The sequence below is a fragment of the Pipistrellus kuhlii genome, unplaced genomic scaffold (genome assembly GCF_014108245.1).
Source record: "Pipistrellus kuhlii isolate mPipKuh1 unplaced genomic scaffold, mPipKuh1.p scaffold_m20_p_18, whole genome shotgun sequence".
In the NCBI taxonomy this organism is placed as follows: Eukaryota; Metazoa; Chordata; class Mammalia; order Chiroptera; family Vespertilionidae; genus Pipistrellus; species Pipistrellus kuhlii.
The window spans coordinates 23,781,255-23,796,600 of NW_023425493.1; the positions used below are offsets into that span (position 1 = coordinate 23,781,255).

A 15,346-nucleotide genomic window follows, 5' to 3' on the forward strand; every position below is an offset into this window, starting at 1 on the left:
GCTACAGGCCCGGGGAAAGGCTCTGCTTCCTGGAACCTGAAGGAGCCCATGCTGCCTGCCGTCCTCAGCACCTGCCACGTGGAGCACGGTGCTGAGCCACCGGGACTCACGGGTTTTAATTGTGGAAATCGATCACGGGGCCCACCAGCATTCTCCTAGGAGCGCACATTGTTAAGACAACATAGTGACGTGGAAGCCTGAACTTTCGTTTCTGCTGTAACCATCCAAATACAGTATTTAATATGACTGATACTACCCACTGTGTAATATCGTAAATGATACGATGCTTAAAGAAGCTCTGAAAACTTTTCCCAAGAATTTCAACACCTTTTCTAATCCAATTCCACTTAAAAAAAAATCTTTATTATAACAAAGACCTACAGGAGACTTAATGCTGCATACAACCCTTCACTTCTTTTCTTTATGAAACTGCGGGAGATAAAATTCACCTATTTTCCTCTCCTTGCAGTCTTTCTATACCTTCCCACCCAAAATGTTTCTTCAAATGTCTTAGCAAAATACTACATCTGAATACTGTTGGGCTCTAGGGTTACATTTCCTAGGACACAGCTGAGTTAAAGGATAAAATGTGTAAGCTGAGAAAACGGCGGTCTAAAAGAACATCCACTTTTTTCTGTATATAAACCACAATTTCAGTGAAACAAAAAATGCAAAAGAGCAGCCTCAGCTTAGCCAAACAGTCACAAACTTACCAGTTCGGGAAACAGGGAGGGGTGGAAGGAAGTGATAAATGTGCACAGATGAACGCAGACATGCTGATACAAGGGGACGGCAACCTCCACTTGCCCTTTCCCCTTCACTCCCTGTAAATGAACAGGGAGAGAGAGTTCACCAGAACACTGCCCAAAACTGCCGAAAATGGCTGTGAGTAGAGATACCCTGCAGGGAAATTGAGAATATGGAACCCAACATTATTAACATTTAATAATTAGTAGTATAATAATATAACATATCATGGGTTTTTTTTAGCAAAGCAAAATGTCTCAAGAGGTATACATTTCCAATATGTGGACATGTATAATAAAAACAAAATACAATCATTATTAGAGAAAGTCCTTAAAGGATAAGAATTTGCATGGACATTTTGTATCACTGACCAAGTGTTTATCACATAACTAAACTATTCAAAGACAAAATTCATGAAGAAACTTCATTTTTAAATAGCTAGATAGCATATATAAACTAGAATATTACAGTTCTGATGGGGAGAGAGCATTTTATGATTGAAATGGTTTAGGAAATCTTTGTAGAGGACAAATTAAAAATACAAAAAGATATAAACAGGTAAAGACAAAAAAAGCATAAGTACAAGGTAAACATGACAGAAAACAAGTGAAAGGATGAGGAGCAAAAGCAGAAATTAGCAACAGAATGGGATGACCTTTCAACCCAAAGCTAAGAAGTCTGACAAATTGGCTTTAGTTTTGAGCACAGAATTTTGGTTTTGAGAACAGGGAGCTCAGAGCGGGGCTTCAGGGAGACTGAATGGGCTAAAAGAGAGTGAAAAATCCAAGCACAGCAATAATCCAAGGGAGGAGTATGAATACAAGTGAAAATTCCCAAGCGGTAAAGTACAGTGTCTACCATTCTCTTCATCAGAGCTCATTTTCATGTTACTAATTACATCTAACCCATTACACTCAATGTTTATAACACTGTTAGGCAATACCTTCTAAAACACTAAACAAAATTAAAATAGTTTTAGTGTCTATAGATTCATATGTTTTATATGTATATTTTTATAAAATAGCAACATATGAGGTCTACAGTAATTATTAACTAGAATATCTGACACAACAAAAACGTAATTTCAAGATCTTTCCAAGCGATAGGGCATTGTAAACCATGGTAACGTGACGGGTAGAAACAGCACATTTGCTACCTGGACGCGGGTCCCGAGGCCCGGCTCCCGGTGCACCACAGGGTCTGCACGTCCAGGGGCTGAGTGGGCAGCTTATCCATGACGACAACCAGCAGGAGACACTGCGGGAACTGTAGTTCGCATGGCAGCTCTTAGAAGAAATAAAAACACATTCATGGTGTTACAAATTGGTAAAAACGTATTCTACATCTTCTCGGCGGAAACCAGATGTGATATGTAAAGAAATTAGAGACATAATTTATTTCAATGAGAAATATGTTCCAAGAAGAAAAACATAAGAGATTTTAAATAAAAAGTTTGCAACTTAAAAAGATGATTGCATAAGGGAAGGGAAGGCTGTCTCTAACATGTTATCCTTTTTTTTTTTTTTTTTAATATATTTTATTGATTTTTTACAGAGAGGAAGGGAGAGAGATAGAGAGCTAGAAACGTCGATGAGAGAGAAACATCGACCAGCTGCCTCTTGCATACCCCCCACTGGGGATGCGCCCGCAACCAACGTACATGCCCTTGACCGGAATCGAACCCAGGACCTTTCAGTCCGCAGACCGACGCTCTACCACTGAGCCAAACTGGTTTCGGCTAACATGTTATCCTTTATAATAAAAGACCAGCAACCATTAATGGCATGACCAGAACGACCGCTCGGCCAGTCACTATGAGGTGCACTGACCACCTCTTGGTCGAGTTCCCGGCCAGCAGGCTCCGATTGCCAATGGCGAACGGGGACCAGGAGTGGGTGGCAGGGGATGCGGGTGGTGCCAGGCCAAGGCCCCTGCCCCACCAGTCGCCCTAAACACAGAGGGCAACCTGCAGCGGGGGTGGGGCTGGCGAGCAGGCAGGAATGGCTGACCTCTAGGTCCCTCCCCCAGCCGTCAGGCTCCCATCGCTGGATGGTGAACGGGGAACCGGGGTGGTGATGGCCCTGATCACAGACTTGGGACCAGACCTGCGGGGCCTCTAGTAATTAATGAGACATTTTAACATTGATTCTGTTTTGAAGCTTTACCTAATTTACTGTCCAAAACCACATGCACGAAAGGCTGGAAGGTGAGCAGCTGAGTGATGAGTGGATCCAGGGTGACTAGGAAAGTGCCTGCTATTTCCTCCTGCTGGGCTTGAGAGATCCCGGAAGCATACAGGCTGGGAGGAAACTTGCTGGAAAGGGAGGAAAACAATGTTATGAACAACTACCTTCTAATTTTAGGGAGAGGTAAATACTGCAAACTGATGTTCTAGCAGTGAGAATACATTAGTAGCATATGTTTTATTAAACAAAATTCAGATTACGGAAATGACACCATAATTATGAAGAACCTCAGAACTAAATAACAAAGCTCTAACAAGAAATTTAGAATCTTAGTGAAATCTCTGGATTGTTTTAATTCATTTTAATACCTATTTTGACAATGATATCTTTTAAAAATACTGCAAAAATATGAATTTAAATAATAAAAACATTAATGTAAAAAAAAAACACTTTCTGATAAATTCTGGCATAACCACTTCTATTAAACATTGTTTTAAAATAGATAGAATGTGCCCTAGGCGGTTTGGCTTGGTAGATAGAGCATCAGCTTGTGGACTGAAAGGTCCCAGGTTCGATTCTGGTCAAGGGCATGTACCTTGGTTGCAGGCACATCCCCAGTACAGGGTGTGCAGGAGGCAGCTGGTTGCAGTTTCTCCCTCATCGATGTTTCTAACTCTATCCCTCTCCCTTCCACTCTGTAAAAAATCAATAAAATATATTTTTTTAAATAAATAAAATAGATAGAATGCTGAATATACTATGAATTAATGCTCAGTTTCTCAGGAGCAAGAGCTTTACTGAAGATATGTATTCAGTATTTTTTGCCACGTTATTTTAATTATGTCACACTTTAAATGTGGGAACACCCTGCCTTGCAGAGGGTAAATAACAACATTTAAAAGGGTGCAGTTAAACCCTGGACGGGTGGGTGGAATGTTGGTTGGAACGTTGTCCCATACACCAAAAGGTTATGAGTTTGATTTCCACTCAGGGCACATATGGAAGGCAAATGATTGATTTTCTCATCAATGTCTCTGTCTCTCTTCTCCTCTGTCTAAAATCAATGAGCATATCCTCAGTGAGGATTAAAAAATAAATAAAAGGATGGGCTTAAGATAAACATTAGCGTCTCTGTAATATGATGGAGAAAGCACCATCTGTCAGTGGCTTTCGATCATTCATTTGACCCCCCTGAGCCTCTCAGTTTCTTCACTTGTGACACTGATCTGGAATTGTGAGGATTAAATTATAAGTAAGGTGAAAGACATATATAAATAGCCAAAACTGGTTTTGTCTCAGTGGATAGAGCGTCGGCCTGCGGACTGCAAGGTTCGATTCCGGTCAAGGGCATGTATCTTGGTTGCAGGCACATCCCCAGTAGGGGATGTGCAAGAGGCAGCTGATTGATGATTCTCTCTCATCGATGTTTCTAACTCTCTATCCCTCTCTCTTCCTCTCTGTAAACAATCAATAAAATATATATTAAAAAGAAAGGGTGAAGCACTGCTGACAGGTTAATAAGGAGAGGCCTAATACTGACACTAGATGCAGCAACATAGGAGTCACAGGTGACCTGACCTTGACAGGAGTTGTTTTGGTGAAGAGGTAGAATAGAAGGTCTCCCTGGAATAGGATTAAGAAAGGAAGTACAGTTGACCCTTCAACAATGCAGGGGTTAGGGTAGGGGTGTCGAACTCAATCAGAGAAGGGGCCAAAATCTAAAATCCAGCCTAAATCGTGGGCCGAATGGTTTACTGAACAGTCATAAACTGTCATTGTGATGGAAACGCAGCGGAGTGCAGTGATGACGGCGCGGAGCAGGCCACATTGCAAGGCCTGGCGGGACGGATTTGGCCCGAGGGCCTTGTGTTTGACACATGTGGGTTAGGGACACAAATTCCCCACAATGTCAAATCTGTGTATAAGTTCTGACTCCCCAGAAACTTTACTAACAGCCTGCTGCTGACTGGAAGCATTACCAAAAATATGAACAATTAAACACATATTTTGTATGTTAGATGTATTACATACTATATTCTTATAATGAAGTAAGCTAGAGAAAAGAAAATGTTAAGAAAATCATGAGAAATTGCATTTACAGCATTTATTGAAAAAAATCCACATATAAGGAAGTATACCTGTGCAGTTCAAACCTTTGTTGTGTAAGGGTCAACCGTAGACACAGTGGTGTAGACAAAGCTTTCTGGTTTTGTTGTAAACATTTTACGAGGAGGAGAAGTGGGAAGGAATTTGGTGGACATAGTTGGGAGACTTTGTTTTGTATTACTCTTAAGGTGGGAAAAATAACAGCACGTTGGTACATTCATGGGAATGATACAATAGGGAGGGAAGGCGATGATGTGAGGGGGGAAGGGGATAATTGCTAGAGTGAGGTCCCTGAGCCTGTGAGAGGATGGAATCCAATGCACAAATGGGAGGCTAGCCCTTGTTCATCCACGGGAACAAGGCCTAAATCTATGGGCTAAATGCAGGGAGAGTGGTTGTATTGGAGACAGTGCTTCTTGTTCTCAGTGACATACAAACTGAGGATGCTGACAATGAGCAATAGGTTGAAGGTGCTGGAAACAGGAAGTTTGAAGAGGGAGTGGTATGAAAAAGGTTTCTAGGAGACCAGATGGATCAGGCAGAGCTGAGAGGACCTGGATAAGTGAGCTGAAAGATTATCTTAGTGTCAAATTAGGGGCTCTTCTGAGGTAACTGTCAATTTCAAATGTCACTTAGCCCCTATCTAATGTAATATCTTCCTGTAATTCACAGATGTGTATGAATAATCTCTTTTTTTTACCTTTGGTATTTATCAACACACTAGTGATTCACCACTTAATATAATGTATTAGTTAAGAATATAAAGATATGCAAAACTCACATGGAATCTATTTTTTTAAAAGCTGTTATCTCCAATTATTTTAAGCAAGCAGATAAAAATTTACTAAACATTAAGAAAAATGACTGATATTTCATTTTAAAATTATATATACTTAATTTTTGCCTGGTTCAAATGTCATTGTTACATTTTAATAATTACATGGCATTCTTCTTACCTGTGTATCTGCAGATAAAGCTGGTGCAATGTACAGCAAGAATCAGAGAGGAAAGGTAGAAATTCCTAAAATAAAACAACTATATTCATTCTTTATATACAAGGTACCTTTCTAATACACATCTCTCACAAGGACATGCAAAATATAGAATAATATCCTGCACAGACAATAGTGTGGTGAAGGCCTGGGAGGAGGGGGAGGTGGAGGGACGCGAAGGAAAGGCAGACAGGATGGAGGGGTAAATGAGAGGGTGGGGGAAGGGGAACATCTGTAATTTTTTCAACAACAAAGATAAATTCTTAAAAAATAAAATAAATTTGCAAAATAAACAATAATGATAATATCCTGGATGTGCCACATTAAAATAAATTCTTGCATGAGAATATATAGGAGGATTAGGCTAAGCATCTAAAATTCTTTACTGTGCCCTAGCTGTTTATCTCAGTAGATAGAGCATTGGCCTGCGGACTGAAGGGTCCTGGATTTGACTCTGATCAAGGGCACATGTCCGGGTTGTAGGCTCAATCCCCAGGAGAGGGCATATAGGAGGCAGCCGAGATCAATGATTCTCATCACTAATGCTTCTATTTCTCCCTCTCTCTTTCTCTGAAATCAATAAAAATATATTTTAAAAAGCAAATAAAATAAAATTCTTTACTGTTAAGACTATCACCAAAATGACAGCAACTATCACACATAGAACACTGACTAAGTGCTCAGCAGACATGTTGCAAAAGACTTTATGTACATCAGTTTACTTAGTGTCACTGTCCCCAGAACACAAAGCTGAAGCTGAGGTATCCAGTAATGTGATCAAGTACTCTGTTAAAAGCCAGAAGGCTGGGCTTTAGGTACAGTTGTGAATGCTCCACATATTATGGTAGGCTAGCTCTTAGGAAGTTAAGAAACTATTTCTTACTGTTATAGAACATAGAAAAACAGCTGATACTTAAATTTTAAAAATTAAAAATTTCCCCTGACGGAAAAGGATTAAAAAATGGCATAACTAGGACTTCTAGTCAAGATGGTGGAGTAGGTAAATGCTGTGCTCACCCCTCCCACAACCACATCAAAATTACAACTAAAGTAGAGATAGTCATCACTGAGAACCACCCAGAGACTAGCTAAACTAGTCTCCTACAAGTAAGGCTATAAAGAAGCCATGAGGAGATTGGTAGGGCTTGAGTGCCAATATATAGTTTGCCATCAAATTAAACAACCTGGAAGAAATGGATAAATTTCTAGATACATAGAAAGACTGAACCGGGAAGAAATGGAAAATCTGAACAGACTAATAACTAACAAAATCAAATCAGTAATAAAAATACTCTCAAAAAACAAAGCTGTGGACCAGATGTCTTCACAGGTGAATTTTACCAAGCATTCAAAATAGAATTAATACTTATCCTTCTCAAAATATTCCAAAAAACTGAAGAGGAAGGAAGGTTCACAAATTTATTTTTACATGGCCAGCATTACCCTGATACCAAAACCAGATAAAGACACTAAAAAAAAAAAAAAAAAAAAAAAAAAAAAGGCCAATACCCCTAAAGAACATAGATGCAAAAATTCTCACCAAAAAATCAGCAAATCAAATTTAGTGATGCACCAAAAAGATTACTAGTATACAAATGGACTTTATTCCTAGGATACAAGGTTGGTTCAAAATCTACAAATCAATTAATGTGACATGCCACATAAACAAAATGAAGAATAAAAAACATCATATCAATAAATGCAGAAAAAGCATTTGACAAAAATCCAGCATCTGCCGAAACCGGTTTGGCTCAGTGGTAGAGCATCGGTCTGTGGACTGAAAGGTCCCAGGTTCGATTCCGGTCAAGAGCATGTACCCGAGTTGCGGGCACATCCCCAGTAGGGGGTGTGCAAGAGGCAGCTGGTCGATGTTTCTCTCTCATCGACGTTTCTAGCTCTCTATCTCTCTCCCTTCCTCTCTGTAAAAAATCAATAAAGTATATTTTTTTAAAAAATCCATCATCTATTTATGATAAACACTCTCAACAAAGCAGAGAGAGAATATACCACAACACAATAAAAACCACGTATGACAAATCCACAGTTAACATCATACTCAAGAATTTCCACTTTCACCACTTTTATACAAGACACTAGTGACACAAAATCAAGCACAGTAGGTCTCCCACCACGGGAACCAGAGGAGTCACGGCATGCCTCCAGGAGGGAGGCAGGACTCAGAGTCAAGCCCCCTCCCACCTGCACACGCCGCCTCACCGTGCACACAACCCTGCGCACGGCGCACTCCATGCACCTCCTGGTGACCGGTGTGGTCGTGACGCCGTTATGGCACCATGACCACAGGCCTTTTATGATATAGATAGGATGGAGCAACTTTGTGAAATTGTTTATTCTTGCATTATTTATTAATTATTGTATGATTTTCCATACCAATACAAACAACTATAAACCTACTTTTGCCCAAACCTATAGTATTGGAAATCTCAGCCACAGCAATTAGACAAGAAAAAAGGCACAAGTCATTCAAATTGGAAAGGAAAAGGTAAAACTAGCATTATTTGCAGATGACAGAATACTATAGAAAACTAAAAATTCCACCAAAAAATATATTAAAACTTATAAATTCAGTAAAGTAACAGATACAAAATTAACATTCAGAAATTGGTTGCATTTTTATATACCAAAAACAAACTATCAGGAAGAGTAATTTAAGAAAACATCCTATTTATAGTTGCATTACAAAAAATAAAATACCTCCCATTTGACCCAGTGATCCCACTTCTAGGAATATTGTATATCCCAAGAAGCTAGAAACACCAATCAGAAAAGATATATGCACCCCTATGTTCATAGCAGCACAATTTACCATAGCTAAGATTTGGCAACAGCCTAAGTGCCCATCAGCAAGTAAGTGGATTAAAAACTGTGGTACATCTACACAATGGAATACTACACTGTGATAAAAAAGAAGGAATCCCTGCCATTTGCAACTTATTTCCCTTAGTTGGAACTGGAGAGCATTTTGCTAAGGGAAATAAGTCAGTCAGAGAAAGATAAATATCACATGATCTCACTCATCTATGGGACATAATGAACAACATAAACTGATGAACAAAAACAGATCCAGAGACAAGGAAGCATCAATCAGACTGTCAAACCTCAGAGGGAAGGTAGGGGAGGGTAGGTGTAAGGGGGAGAGATCAACCAAAGGACTTGTATGAATGCATATAAGCCTAACCAATGGACACAGACAACAGGGAGATAAGGGAATGAGGGGGAGAAGGGGTTGGGAAGGTAATGGAGGGATGAGGACACATATGTAATACCTTAATCAATAAAGGAACTAAAATGCAAAAAATAAAATAAAATAAAATAAATAAAAATACCTAGAAACAATTTAACCAAAGAGCTAAAAGACCTGTACTCAAAATGTAAGGCATTAAAGGAAGAAACTGAAGAAGATGCAAATAAACAGAAGCATATACCGTGTTCATGTATAGCAAAAATTAACATTCATAAAATATCCATATAACCCAAAGCAATTTCCAGATCCATACCACAATCTCTATCATAATACTAATGGCGTTTTTCACAGAACTAGAACAAATAATCACAAAATTTATATGTAACCACGTAATATCATGAATAGCCAAAGCAATCTTGAGAAAGAAAAAGTTGGAGGTATCATGCAACTTCATTACAAAGCTACAGTAACCAACACAGCAAGATACTGGCATAAAAACACACACAGTTCAATAGAGAGCCCAGGAATAAATTGATGCATATATGTTCAATTAAACTATGACAAAGGAGGAAACAATATACAAAGGGATAAAGACAATCGCTTCAATAAGAGAACTGGGCCGAAACCGGTTTGGCTCAGTGGATAGAGCGTCGGCCTGCGGACTGAGAGGTCCCAGGTTTGATTCTGGTCAAGGGCATGTACATTGGTTGCGGGCACATCCCCAGTGGGGAGTGTGCAGGAGGCAGCTGGTCGATGTTCCTCTCTCATCGATGTTTCTAACTCTCTATCCCTCTCCCTTCCTCTCTGTAAAAAATCAATAAAATATATTTTTTTTAAAAGGAAAAAAAAAGAGAACTGGGAAAACTGGACAGACCCGGGGGGAAATAACTAAAACTAGAACACTTTCTTACGCTACACAAAAATAAACTCAAAATGGAGTGAACACTTAAATGTAAGACCTAAAATCATAAAACTCCTATAAGCAAACATAGGCATGAAACTCTCTGATATCGTTCTTGGCAATATTTTATGGGTATGTCTCCCTGGGCAAAGGAAATGAAAAAAATAAAGAAATGGATTATATAAACTAAGAAATTTTTGCCCCGTGAAAGAAACCATAACAAAAAACAACCTACTGAATAGGACAGGATATTTGCTAATAACACATCCAATAAGAGATTTATATCCAAAATATATAAATAAAAAACTCACATAAACACCAAAAAAAACAATTCAATAAAAAATGGGCAGACATTTCAAATCCCAAGAGTACAGATGACCAACAGACATATAAAAAATGCTCAACATCACTAATCACCAGGGAAATGCAAATTAAAATGGCTATCATCAATAAATCAATAAACAAGTGTTGAAGAGAACATGTAGAAAAGGGAAACCTTGTGCACTGTTAGAATTATAAACTGATGAAGCTTGTATGGAAAACAGTATGGCAGTCCCTCCAAAAATTACAAATAGAACTACCAGATGACCCAGGAACTCTATGGCTGGATATTTATCCAAAGAAACCCAATACGTGAATTCAAAAGGACATGTTCATTGAAGCACTATTTACAATAGCCAAAATATGGAAGCAGTCTAAGTATCCATCAATAGACAAATGCATAAAAAATTATTGTGCATATATACAATGGACTATTACTCAGCCACAAAAATGAATGAGATCTTGCCATTTGTAGACAACATGGATGACTTAGAGGGTATTATGCTAAGTAAAATGAGTCAGAAAAAGACAAATACCATATGAATTCACTTATATGTGGAATAAAAACAAAATTAAAAAACATAAAATAGAAAAAAACTCACAGATACCAAGAACATTTTGATGATTGTCAGATGGGCGTGAGGCTGGTTACTGGCACTTACAAAAGTAGTCTTGGGGATACAAAGTATAGCATACTAGCCAACTACAGCTAGTATGGCAGCAGATGGGGCTACACTTATCAGGGTGATCACTTCATAAATTACATAAATGTCTAATCACTAGGTTGTATCCCTAATCTCTGTTTATTTTATTTTAATCTACTACTACTATTTCTTTAACTGGCTGCCTTAAGCACTCCCTGCTCATCTCTCGCAACAAATAATCTCCCTGAACAACTACTCTATTCTATCCACATATCTTCAACTATCACTGCTCTCCTGATAACTCCCAAATATGCAGGTCCTCTTAAAATTATTATACAGTTTTAAAGATATTAACATTTAAACTCTAAAAACCTAATTTAGAAGTATGGTAGAAATAATATATAAACCATATTTGAAGACAAACTGAATTATTTTCTGAAAATTGATTTGAGACTACAGAAATAATTTTTTTGTTTATATTAAACTAGAAGCCCGGTGCACGAAATTCATCCACGGGGGAGGGGGGGTCTCTCAGCCCAGCCTCAGTCTGACATTCCTCTCACAATCCTGGACTGCTGGCTCCTAATCACTCATCTGCCTGCCTGCCTGCTCACCCTTAACTGATCCCCTCACCAGCCTAATCGTCCCTCATTGCCTGTGTGCCAGCCTGATTGCCCCTAACTGTCCCCCTGCTGCCAGCCAGGTCATCCCCAACTGCCTCCCTACCATCCTGGTAACCCCTTACTGGCCCCTCCTGCTGGCCTAGTAGCCACCAACTGACCCCTCTGCCAGCCTGTTTGCCCCTAATTCCCTCCTCCCGCCAGCCTGGTCACCCCCACTGCCTCCCCGCTGACCTAGTTGCCCCTCACTGCCCCCCCTGCCATCCTAATTGAACCCAACTGGTCACCAACTGCACCTCCCCTACTGGCCTGGTGACCCCTAACTGCCCTCCCCGCCCTGCCAGCCTGGTCGCCCCCAACTGGGCCCCTGCTGGCCTGATCACCCCACACAGCCTGCTTTTTCAGTTTTTTGGTTATCCCTCACTAACCCCTGCCAGCCTGGTTGTAGGCAGCCATTTGTGAGGGCATGAAGGCCAATTTGCATAGTACCTCTTTATTATATAGGAGGGTAATTTTTCAGATAATTAAAGAACAATGATGGTGGCCACTTAAATAATTTCACAGATGCGCAATATTTCACAATTAACAATACTAAATAAACAAAAACCCAAAAACTATACTCTTGACAAAATAAACTTCCAAAGATTGCTCTTGACAGGAATGATAAAAATATGCTAACTTAAAATTTATTTAAAAAATAAGTCTTACCTTAGTATAGTGTAGAAGAGAGTTGGCAAGGAAACGACACAATTTGAGTGTTTTCTGAAATAACCTGTTGTCAGTAGTATCCTGTTTCAAAAAAGGAAATAAGAAAGCATATAAATAAGAACAGAATATGAAACTGGCTTAACTTATAAATGAGACAGTTTTTTCTGAAAAGATCCCTTTATAAACACTTAGAATAAAAACATTTTTCAAGAAAACATAATTCCTATTTTTACAATTTAGCAAAGGTTTGCAATGCAACATTTTTTACCTAGTGAAAATTTACATGAACCAAATATGCCTCAACTGGAGAATGGTAAAATAGTCAAGGTATGTATATAAACTGTAATAGCACAGAGTTATTAAAAAGAATAAGATAGCCTGACCCGTGTTCCCAGTGGTTAGGGCACTGACCTGCCCACCAAAGAGTCTCTGGTTCGATTCCCAATCAAGGGCACAGACCTGGGCTGCAGGTTGTTTCTTTTCGGAATACAAACTTCTATGAGCAATGTATAAGCAAAAGCAGGAATTACAGCTCAGCCACCATGGCTCCATGGTTAGTCATCAGCCTATGAACGTGGAGGTCATAGTTCAGTTCCCAGTCAGGGCACATGCCTGGGCTGCAGACTCGATCTCTGGTATAAGGTACACAGGAGGCAACCAATCAACGGTTCTCTGCCATCACTAATGTTTCTCTCTCTCCCTCTCCCTTCCTCTCTGAAATCAATAAAAATATGTATTTTTTAAAATAGGAATTACAGAAAAAATTAAATTTGTATCAAAGAAGCTTATAGCCTGGCTGGTGTGGCTCAGTGGTTGAGCACTGACCCAAGGAACCAAGAGGTCACCAGTTCAATTCCTGGTCAGGGCACATGCCTGGGTTGCCAGTTCAATCCCCATTATGGGGCCTATAGGAGGCAGCCAATCGATGTTTCTTTCTCACCAATTTCCTATATCTTTATCCCTTTCCCTTCCTCTCTCTAAAATCAATAAAAACATATATTTTTTAAAAAGAGCCTAACAAATTTCTCTATCTTTATAGAAAAACTAAATTATTGGTGGATAAAAAACTATATGCTAGAGGTAAGGGGGAGCAAAAGAAAAAAGAAAAAAAAAAAGACTATGCTAAAAAGTCTAACACAATATTCTCATTTTGAAAACGAATTCAAGACTTACTAGAAAATGAGTATCTTGTCAATTTTAGCGGCTATTACGGAATGAACGTCCCCCAAAATGATATGCTGAAGTCCTAACACAGAATATAACTTTATTTGGAAATAAGTCACTGCAGATGTAATTAGTTGAGGTAATACAGATATAGGATGTGCCCTTAATCCAGCTGACTGGGTCCTATATAAAGATGCGAAGACACAGGAAGACAGCACCATGTGATGGTGGAGGAAGAGATCAGTGTTACACAGAATGCCAGCCACACCAGAAGCTTGAGTGTTCTCTCTCTACCCGTGTCTTTGAGAGAACAAGGCTCTGCTGACACATTTCAGATTTTTACCCTCTAGCACTGAAAGAGAATAAAAGTCGTTTTTATTTAAGCCACCTAGTTTGTGGCAATTTGCTATTGCAGCCTGGAAAACAAATACAGGAACTGTTACATCAATAATCCCTCCATTAATAGCACACAACAAATTAACTCTAGTGTTTTTAGCTAGACATTTTTTAAAACATTACCTGGAAAACTTTAATAGTTTGATTCTTGAATAAATATTAATAGTGAACAGGCGAGGTTGCTGTTGATTAGAATTTAAGAGTAAAAAATGCAGAAACTCTACAGGCCATGGCAAAGCTCCATTTCAGCCCATGACTAGTGTAGGGATAGTTAATCCCAAATGTTCACAAATAAGGAAACATTAAAATATGCTTGGATGTTAGGAGAATTTACAATTTAAACTCCCTGATTTTCACCTGCAGACAGTTGATATGAGCTGAACTTGTATAATTTAGTACAAACAGCCACCAGATTAAGCACCCTTTGGTCTTCTCTTTTCTCTTCCACTATAGACTATCCCAGTGGTCGGCAAACTCATTAGTCAACAGAGCAGCAAACCATGGCTCACGAGCCACATGTGGCTAGTGAGCCGCAGTTTGCTGACCACTGGACTATTCTGTTGTGTGGGCTTTAGTCTATAGGACTAAAGAATTAGACTTTTGTTTCAGGGTACAAAAGAATGAAAGAATGGTGAGGAGAATGACCAATCAATAAGTAAAGAGGAGGGACAGGTGAAACCTAGAGAGAATGAGAGCAGACAGGAGTCTAATGCAATGTTCTAGATGAAAAGTGATTATGAGCTATAATTTTATCCAATAAACTGAAAAATAAGCAAACACAAATGAAACAAATTAAAACCCTTGGAAGTAAAGTGATCCATAGGTTCAAATTCGGTTCAGTAACTGCCAAAGGAAGTAAGAACCACCATCTAAGTGCTGTGGGAGCATGCGTACCTGTGCCTTTGACTGGGCCATCTGCTCTGCTAACTGTAAACAAGACTGGAACGAGCACAGAATGTCTTCACACAAGCTGGTGATGATTTCTTTGTGTCTCAGCTGACTCTTTATAACGGACTGGTGCTTTAGGCTCTGCCTAAATGAGTAAAAAGAGCAGTCACCATGAGTAACTTAGGACCATGAAAATACAATGAAGAAATATGTAAAAAAAAAAATCAGTGCACACCTATGAGACATGACATAATTAAGATGTGCCAACTTTACCTATTAAGCACTTATGTCAATTTATGTTACTACAGATTTCTTTTATTTCTCCATGCAAAATATTAATTGAAGTCTTACTCTGTGCCAGTCACTCTGTTAGGCTCTGGGGATACAGAGGTGAACGAAAACACAACCTCTGCCCTGTCTGTACAGAGCATGTGGGCCAGCCCGAGGGAGACCATTAATAATTAACTA

General features: G+C 39.2%; 1 protein-coding gene across 4 annotated transcripts in view; it reads right to left on the bottom strand.

Annotated features, from left to right (window-relative positions):
- The window catches only part of CUNH1orf112 (chromosome unknown C1orf112 homolog), a 39,337-nt gene that overhangs the window by 13,494 nt on the left and 10,497 nt on the right, over positions 1–15,346 (bottom strand). For all 4 annotated transcript variants that reach the window (XM_036442869.2, XM_045583235.1, XM_036442875.1 and 1 more), the window contains 6 exons: positions 14,885–15,023; positions 12,431–12,511; positions 5,996–6,060; positions 2,913–3,061; positions 1,904–2,033; positions 714–900 (listed from right to left, as the gene is read on the bottom strand). In XM_036442869.2, the coding sequence (XP_036298762.1) occupies positions 714–900; positions 1,904–2,033; positions 2,913–3,061; positions 5,996–6,060; positions 12,431–12,511; positions 14,885–15,023 (751 nt within the window). The remainder of the gene's footprint in view (positions 1–713; positions 901–1,903; positions 2,034–2,912; positions 3,062–5,995; positions 6,061–12,430; positions 12,512–14,884; positions 15,024–15,346) is intronic.